The sequence below is a fragment of the Austrofundulus limnaeus genome, unplaced genomic scaffold (assembly GCF_001266775.1).
Source record: "Austrofundulus limnaeus strain Quisiro unplaced genomic scaffold, Austrofundulus_limnaeus-1.0 Scaffold1502, whole genome shotgun sequence".
NCBI lineage: Eukaryota > Metazoa > Chordata > Actinopteri > Cyprinodontiformes > Rivulidae > Austrofundulus > Austrofundulus limnaeus.
The window spans coordinates 42909-52749 of record NW_013953904.1 but is presented as its reverse complement, the minus strand read 5'-3'; the positions used below and the strand labels follow the sequence as shown (position 1 = coordinate 52749).

The window sequence follows — 9841 nt, the reverse complement described above, 5'->3', positions numbered from 1 at the left end:
ACACACACACACACACACAACAGCACACAACATTTCCTCTCATTCAGTAAAGAAGGAAGACAGACAGCCTGCGCCGCTTCAAAAAAATTAAAAAAATTTGGGGGGTGGCTATCCCCCTGGCGGGCCCCACGGGAGTCATGTGGCCCGCGGGCCTTGTGTTTGACATGTGTGTTAGTATTTGTTTTGGCCTGACGTTTTCTCTGTTACATGTCTTCACTTGTTTAGATAACACCTATGTGCTGTCCCACTACAAGACGGAGCTGTGTAAGAAACCTCCTCGCCTGTGCCGTCAGGGATACGCCTGTCCGTATTACCACAACAGCAAAGACAGGCGGCGCAGCCCACACAAGTACACATACAGGTGCGTGTGCAGCAGACTCACACATCGCCATGTTGCTTTGGTTTGTTTCTGTAAGTTATGGTCTGCTGATGGTCTCCTGTCCTGAGCCTGGTTCTGCTGGAGGTTTCTTCCTGATCAGCAGGGAGTTTTTCCTCTCCACCGTTTGCTCAGGATGGGAGACTGTGATGAAGTGATTCAACACAATCTGCTGCTTTCTTCTTTACATTGTTCTTTTTATCTACAGTGTCCTGAGACAACGTGTGTTGGGACTTGGTGCTACAGTATATATAAATAAACTGAACTGAATTGATCTTGTCTGATCATGTCAACTCATAATTTATATTAAGAGAAACTAAACAAAAAATGTTTACAGAATATATCTGATTTAATGTAATAACTTGTGTTTGTTAACATGTATTTATTTTGCTTTAAATTCTTGTAAAGCTGCTACAGATCAGTTATGATTATTTCAAGACCGAATTTTTTTTATCCAAGTCACAGTAATTGTCTTAAACATGGTTCAGGAGGCAGAAGAGATTTTGTTTACATGGCAACATTTCTGCCTTTTCTATTTTATTATTTTTAAACACAAGTTTCATTAAAATGCACCCACTGGTTCTTGAGATATTTTGCTAACACAGAGACACCACATTATCCAGTTCACCTTTAAATCTTTCAAAGATGATGTCAGACACGTTTCATTAAAAGCTGCTGTAAAACATGCATTAAGTGCTCAGCTGGGCTGGGAGCAGACCTGCTCGGCCCGGCTCGGCTCGGCTCGGCTCGGCTCGGCTCTCAGATAAACTGGACTGAATCACAAACATCTGCACGGTTTGATGGATCGAGGCCGCAGAAATGATGGTCAGAAACAGCCCGAGCTGCTGGCTGTGAGCAGTGATTACACCAAAAACCAGGCGAGGCAGATCATAGCAACCGTTTGTTTGAGGATATCTCGTGCAATGATGTCATACCGTACACGCCAAACTTCCATTAGAAAATGGTCAATTTTCTATTAGCGTATTTTGTGATCAAACTACAAGATCTTATAAGGTCTAGCTTGTTTTTTTATATCGAGATATCTGCATGTTTTCATTCCGTTAACGGCTCACCTTAATAAGCAGGTCAGTTTTTTGTTATTTCGCTCTCATTTATATAAGGATGTATTTAAACGCTGTGAGCAGTGTAACATTACACATGACATACTGTCCGTGGAGTCTGGTGTTCGGGGCTTTAGCAGCAGTAGTTACTCACATGAACGGATAGAATAATTACCAGGCAGTTTCAGCGCGGTTCACCTGCACCGTGACACCCAGGTGTGGCCCACATCTTCCGGACACCGGTGACAGGCCGCCCCTCACCAGGCTCCACACGAAGGAGCACCGGAGCACTGCTCTCCGAGGGGATGTTTCACCCAGGCTAGCGTGTCGAGCACAGACAGCTGGTGTCAAGTTACACCAGGGAGAACACGGGTTTCCTGTTTGGCGCTTTCAAAATAAAAGCTCTTGGCCGTGGAACACACACACTGCAGACCGCTGCCTGTTGTAAACGTGTCTCTGTAAAGTTACATATCGACTGAATAACAAAAGTGTTACTGTTTCTTATTTTTAGATATACTTTAACTGAGGAATACACTTCAATTGCAAACATGTACTTTTACTTTGAAAGTACATCGTTTTCCCCTCTTTGTAAAGAGTTCTCTTCACAGTTCTATTTCGTGTAAGCTCCGCCCTCTAAGGCTATCGCAGATGGGTACCCCCGCGCGCGCTCNTGTCCTTTTAAATTTATTCAACTTTTAAGTTTTACAAACATTTCTAATCCCTTCAGATTGTAACCACATTCCCTCTTAACAAAATGTGATTGGATCTTCAAAGGTAATACATTTTTATGAGCCTTATACGTAACCTGCAAAATATTATAATCAACCAACTCGTAAAACTTCAATAATTTCAACAGATAAAATAATTTATTTGATGGGTGACAGTAGTGAWAATTCTTATAGCTCTCTTCTGYAAAATAAAAATAAGATYTGTGATTKTTTTACATGCTTTCCCTCAGACTTAAATACAGTAGATCAAGTGTGGAACAATTATTGCGTTATATAGAATAAGCAGTGCTTTATCATTAAATAACTCCTTTACTTTGTATAATACTGCAATGGATTTAGCTATTTTTGTTCTTAAATAATTTATGTGAGGTCTCCATGTCAACTTTTCATCAATGATAACACCTCACCTCACTGCAGATCTCAACACCATCAACTTTAAATGGAACATCAACAGTTTTCTTTCCCTTACTGAATATCATATAATTAATTTTGTCCAAATTTAATGGTAATTTATTAAGTTTAAACCAAGATTGTACTTTTACAAATTCTGTTTGTATCATTTCCAATAAACGTTCTATGTCTTTACCCATAGAAAAAACTGTGGTGTCATCTGCAAATAAAACACATTTCAACAACCCCGACACATTTACTAAATCATTCACATATAAAAGAAACAACTTTGTTCCAAGCACAGAACCCTGTGGAACTCCACATGTAATGTTGCAGAGTTCAGATCGTACCTCATTTATTTTATTTTTTATTTAGTTTTATTTAATTGATTTCACCCAGTCTGCAGCAGAAAGGTGTAGAAGTGAATAAATGTGGTTTTCTTTTGTCCCAGATCTACAGATCCACTAAATGTAATGACATGCAGCAGTGTGGCAGCTGTCCCAGAGGACCCTTCTGTGCCTTCGCTCATGTTGAAAGTCAGTTCCTACTTCATGCTTTTTCTCTCCTCAACAAGGGATTCAGTTTGAACAATTTTTAAATGTTTATTTTTCTTTTACAAAACCTCTTCCAGAGCCTTTTGTTCATGAAGAACCATCATTCCCCAGCTCCCCTCCTCTCCAGAGACCCTCAGACCTCCAGTCCAGCCAGGAGGGTTCTCTGAGCCCCATCAGTCACAGCATAAGGCCTGGGCCTTGTTCCTCATCAGAGCTCTTCTCCCCCTCTGCTGCATGCTGCGCTGCAGAGCAGGGGCTGCTGGGTAGTGTTTTATCTCTGTGTGAGGATGCCAGAGGAGGACCAGACCCTCTGTCTCCCTGGGTGGGGGGCGGGGGGTACGGGAGGGCACCTGGATTTGAGCGGGAAGATCAGGTGAGAAAGGGACGATCACTGTTAGCTGGCAAATAAACAGTTATTGTGACTTTTTAAACCTAATCTGTGATTTCAGGCCAAACAGCGGAGTTTTTCCTTCGAGCAGCGCAGCAGAGAGTTTTCAACAACACAAAGCAAACAGGTAGGATGTCTGCAGTTAAAACCTCCTGCATCCTGATGAATAAAACACTCACAGGCTACATGTGACCGCTGATATGATACATATGATATCCYACACTCTGGGATGTCTGAAGCAAAATAAATGTGATGTGAAGCTGTTTGTGAGACATAACAATGTAAGCAGTAATGTTGAGTATCAGTAAAAGTTAAAACTCATTTCAGTAGACACTTACTGCCCACCACATGAAGTAAGTGAGTTAAAGAAAACCTGACAGTAAGTGCCAACAACTCACACTTCTGAGTTGTTGTGAAAACATCCTCTTTCAGTGGTGAAGTCCTTTTTACTTCAGGCTGCTGCAGTTTCTGTTCTGTTACTGGTGAAACCTCTCATGCCTTCAATAGGTTTGCTTGGCTGAAGAGTTTTGCCTGTGTGCTCATATGTCTGTTAGCAAAATATCTCACCAACCAGTTGACCATGGTGGTATGAAGGTTTTTTTGGTGTACCGCGATGGGGTTGGGTGGTATGACCTCAAATTCATATCAGGGTATAAATTGAATCCCTTCACAGTAACAGTATATATCGTGGTAGAAAATGATCATAAAAAGTAAAGATAATGTAATATTTAGAGCATTTATTTATCAGAAAACTGTAATCACTAGACATGGGTTTTTATGATGTAAAAACAAGTGTGCATTGCCATGTTGCATATCTTTACCTGCAGCAGTGCACTTGCAGAATGAACGGGTGACCAATTTCAAATGTGTTTTCTATACCAGCTTGTGGCTGTCACGTCAGCAGGTGTTTGTAATTAAGGTAATTGTGTGACAATATGAAGTTTGAAGTGGTTTTTTGTTAAAGTTGCGTTAACTGGGTTTTGAACCCTGATCTCCCACATGAAAGTCCATGACATAGACCATTAGACCAATGGAGCTGTGGCAGAAGGTGGTGGCAGGGGTTGGTTTGTATGTGTGCAGAAAGAGGCCACATTGCCAATACAAYTATTGACACAAAAATGCATAATATTACAACAATTGAGCAGTATTAAGACAATATTATAGTAAAACATCAAAATACAATCATATTAGTATTGTAAACACTGAACTACTGAGTTGAAATATTAAACTATGGTGCAGTACCAAGTTGAGTACAGCAGGRGGCAGTATTGGACCAATACAAGGCCCCATTGACTGCCATTATATTTCATTAAACATTAATATTTCATGAACTATAGGTTTTACAGGCACCAAAAGGCATAGCCATCATTTGACACAGGAGCTTTACAAATATAAATTACAATGGCAGCTCTAGGACAAAGTATGCAGGAGGAGAAGCGTGGCAAAGTTGAGATGACTTGGATGGGAAACAAATCACAACAGTGTGCATTACATTGGYAATGCACACTGATAATCAAACCCAGTATTTTTACTTTAATATCTGCCTGCCAAACAATGAGCTTCTGCCTGCTGAACTTATCATCTGTGCTCTCATCTTCATCATCCTCATCATCAGAGCAGAAAACTTTATATTAGCAAGATGGATTTATGACCGAACAAATGTCCACAAATTTTTTTATCATCTCTGTGTGTACTGTAGTGTATTTTTTCCAAATACAGTACTTAGACTTATAATTATTTAGTTTTAGTTTTCTGAAAAGTTAAAGAGTGAAATCCTAGTTCCAATGCAAAAATCACCCAAAAATGATGTTTCAAATGATGAGAGTAGGTTTTGATGCAAGTTTTAAAAGGTTTATTTTATGCCCCAAAAACAGTTGATATTCCATAAACCTTTGAGTCAAGGCAGTGCAGACCCTGTGCTGACAGTAGACACATACATGTCAACCTCTTCGGACGGTTACCTGAATAAAAAGCCTCAAAGATCCGTACAACTCTCACCCACGGGGTGGGGGGGTGTCTGTCGGCTGTGGACATGAAAGCTCCCGCTGCGAAGCAGGAGGAGAGGAGTGCAGAGAAAGTTCAAAACTCATTTCTAACAACAGAACAGGTTGGAAGATGGCTGTTTGATGTTATTTATTGTTTTTTAAATCATCCTATAGGCTCTGACATGTTAGATAAATTTGAAAATGAGGTTTTGAAAAAATCCGTAAGACTTGAAAAAATCAGTGAGATTACTCTATACGTCCATATACCTGCAAAATGATGTCAAATCTTTATAATTTACAGATAATCTGTACAAGCTGACATGTACGTAGACAAAGGAACACTGTCTKATTTATAGACGGCGTCTCCTCCTTCATCCCTCCTTTGGGGCGGTCTTCTCACRGTGAGGTCCGCCCGTTTTCCCTCTTTTGGAAACTTCTTGGCTTYGGTTTTAATGATGTAATGTTTTCCCTCTACTCCTGAGTGCCCCTTAGTGTTTGCCTGACCTTTGAACTTAAGACACAATTGTCTTCACTTTTTCATGACCCTGGGTTTTTTACACACTTAAAACTAAACTCTAAATTATACAGTTTTTTAAAAAAACATCAAACCATGTGTTTTAATTAATGCATACAATGTTTCATGTGTTAGTCACAGTCAGTGTTTCATTTAGGTTAATGTACAGTTCAGCACATCAAAGATATGTTACTTAAACAGCTTCAGTTTAATACATTTAATTTATAGATCTATGACCACACAGGCTTTTTGACGTGTCCACTCATAAATACGCTGCTACCTAGCATTTCTTGTGACAACTGAGCCTCTTTGATTCTTAACATGTTAGCTGAAGCACAGGTTTTTTCCGTATAACTGACGGCCTCATTAGTCTTGTTAAAGCAAGCCTTGTCCATTTAACAAATGATTCTCAAAAACCCCCGGCTGGAGTTTTTCTTACACGTGCTCTGGATGGGACTTTCCATTGCACATGAATTTGGACCTTCTGGCCCTTCAGCAAACCTCTTGTCAGTTCAARCAGGTTTTACCACCATCTTTCTTTCTGGCTGACAGCTCAGAGGCTTGAACACGTGGGTCTGTTCTGAGACAGTCTGTATGTGCAGGCAGCCTGGGACATGCTTTCATCTACAGTTTAAGCCTGTTGTATTTTCAATTAYAGCATTTTCTATTGACTCATCCTTATTCTACGGAGCACACAATTATGTCTTATACTAAAACACTTATCTACATTCTACGAAGACAAAGTTTTTTTGACTATTGATTGTAAAGCAGAAGATAATAATAACAATAATAATAATAATACGTCAAACTTATATAGCGCTTTTAAGGATACTCAAAGACGTTTTCTAAGAGGGAGAAAAGTCAGGATGGGAAAGCCTGACTAAATAAGTGAGTTTTGAGTAGTGATCTGAAGGGAGGTAGGGAGTCAGAGTTCCTGATTTTTTGAGGAAGGATATTCCAAAGGAGTGGGGCAGCGGCGGAAAGGCTTGGTCCCCTAGAGTACGATGTTTGGTCCTGATGGGGGTCAGAAGGTTAGAGTCAGAGGAACGGAGATGGCAGGTAGGAGGGTAATGATGAAGCAGGTTGGTGAGATATGGGGGGTGGGGGGTTGTTGAGGGCTTTGTAGGTGATGAGGAGTATTTTGTATTGTATGTGGGAGGTAAGTTCACTGTGGATTGCTTCAATTTTTGAGTGAAAGAATGACAGGAAGTCGTTGTATTTGTCTGGAGTGAAAGTAGCTTTGAGCCATGGGCTTGGTCCGTTTTTAAAACRTAGAAAATAGAGTGCGAAGAGTTGGAGTGGATAATGTCAGAGTAGAACTTGGAACGAGCATTGAGGCAAGTTGTACTGTATGTAGAAATATGATCATATATATATATATAAATTTATAAATATTTCTTTCATTTCAATTACAAAAATACTCAAAAAATATTACTTTGTTTGCAATATGTTATTAATGTTATCTTTCCACAAATGCATTCATATTTATCCCAGAAGTTAGATGTCACATGCACTTTAAAGGTGGTGGGTGACCTGTATTCATTTCAGAAATCTGTGTTTTCTCCTCAGGACTTGTTGGTGTTCCTGCCTGTCGGCAGCCCGTTAAGTCTGTCCTCCAGCATCCCTTCCAGTCTGGCAGCTACGCCCCCCAGCCCCGCCCCCCTGGGACCGCTGGGCTCCAGCATCACATCAGGCATGAACGCCAACGCCCTGCCCTTCTACCCCACCAGTGAGACAGTGGAGTCAGTCGTTGGTACGTGAGCATGCTGCGAGGAACAGGGATCCCCCGCTGAGCAGTGGTTAACTGGAGGTGTGTTGTTGTTGTGTGACAGAGTCCGCCCTGGATGATCTGGATCTGAACGACTTTGGTGTGTCTGCTTTGGAGAAGAGCTTAGAGAGCAGTGTGGGAGTCATGCTAGGTATTTTCAAAGCAGGAACACAGAAATGAAACAAGCTGTGTGCAACAGTAACATTCACTCTGTGCTTCACAGGAGGCAGCCAGCTGCAGAGTTCTGCTCCAGTCAACATCCCAGGCTCCTTCAGCAGCTCTGCTCCCTTCAGTTCCCCATCTCCCTCCCCCCCAGTCCGACCCCAGGCCTCACCTTTCTTCTCCACTCACCTGTCTCAGCCTCAGTCAGAGAGCCCCTTCCTGGGACCGTCCCACAGCTCCTTAGGTGTGCAGCTTGACACTGAAGATGTGTGGTGGTGTCAGGAGAGATCAGTTTGTGTTTACTGTGTTGTTGTTGTTTTCTCTAGGTTTGAATGGTATGAGCACAAACATCTGGGAGCACTTCCCGTCTGAGCAGGGTTCTCCTGGCACGCCCCCGGCCCTGCTCTCCTCCGGCCCCTGTGCAGAGAGCGGCCGGCTCAGGCAGGAGCTGGAGGACGCTCACAGGGCCTTGAAGCAGTGGGGTCACAGCTGGAGGCGCACAGCTCAGGTAGGTAGGTAGAGGTGTGGCCACTGGCTGGGTGAACACAAAGGCTTTTTATCACAAACATCTCTCAAAAGAATAAATGAGAATAAACATACACTTCTCATCGATCTCTCATGAGAATAAAWGAGAATAAACGCCACACTTCTCATCCGTCTTTCATGAGAATAAACACACACTTCTCATCGATCTCTCATGAGAATAAATGAGAATAAACATACACTTCTCATCCATCTTTCATGAGAATAAACACACACTTCTCATCCATCTCTCATGAGAATAAACACACACTTCTCATCCATCTTTCATGAGAATAAACGAGAATAAACACACACTTCTCATCCGTCTCTCAGAGAATAAACACACACTTCTCATCCATCTCTCACGAGAATAAATGAGAATAAACGCCACACTTCTCATCCATCTTTCATGAGAATAAACACACTTCTCATCGATCTCTCATGAGAATAAATGAGAATAAACACACACTTCTCATCCATCTTTCATGAGAATAAACACACACTTCTCATCGATCTCTCAAAAGAATAAATGAGAATAAACACACACTTCTCATCCATCTCTCATGAGAATAAATGAGAATAAACACACACTTCTCATCCATCTTTCATGAGAATAAACACACACTTCTCATCCATCTCTCATGAGAATAAATGAGAATAAACACACTTCTCATCCATCTCTCACGAGATTAAACACACACTTCTCATCCATCTCCCATGAGAATAAACACACACTTCTCATCCATCTCTCAGAGAATAAATGAAAATAAACACAAACTCACCCATCTCTCACAAGAATAAATTAGAATAAACACACCACTTCTCATCCATCTCTCATGAGAATAAACACACACTTCTCATCCATCTCTCACGAGAATAAATGAGAATAAACACACTTCTCATCCATCTCTCATGAGAATAAATGAGAATAAACACACTTCTCATCCATCTCTCATGAGAATAAATGAGAATAAACACACACTTCTCATCCATCTCTCACGAGATTAAACACACACTTCTCATCCATCTCCCATGAGAATAAACACACACTTCTCATCCATCTCTCAGAGAATAAATGAAAATAAACACAAACTCACCCATCTCTCACAAGAATAAATTAGAATAAACACACACTTCTCATCCATCTCTCATGAGAATAAATGAGAATAAACACACACTTCTCATCCGTCTCTCATGAGAATAAATGAGAATAAACACACACTTCTTATCCATCTCACGAGAATAAATTAGAATAAACACACACTTCTCATCCATCTCTCAGAGAATAAATGAGCATAAACACACACTTCTCATCCATCTCTCATGAGAATAAACACACACTTCTCATCCATCTCTCATGAGAATAAACACACACTTCTCATCCATCTCTCAT

The 9841-nt window shown here is 40.9% G+C and overlaps 1 protein-coding gene across 1 annotated transcript in view; it reads left to right on the top strand.

The window, feature by feature from the left end:
- Nucleotides 1–225: 225 nt before the first annotated feature.
- LOC106535597 (RING finger protein unkempt homolog) overlaps nucleotides 226–9841 on the top strand; it is a gene marked incomplete at its 5' end in the record, with an annotated part of 15479 nt that continues 5863 nt past the window's right edge. The window contains 8 exon segments of the mRNA XM_014032638.1: nucleotides 226–367; nucleotides 2955–3091; nucleotides 3187–3482; nucleotides 3559–3624; nucleotides 7566–7749; nucleotides 7829–7915; nucleotides 7988–8170; nucleotides 8253–8434. Coding sequence (XP_013888092.1) covers nucleotides 226–367; nucleotides 2955–3091; nucleotides 3187–3482; nucleotides 3559–3624; nucleotides 7566–7749; nucleotides 7829–7915; nucleotides 7988–8170; nucleotides 8253–8434 — 1277 coding nt within the window.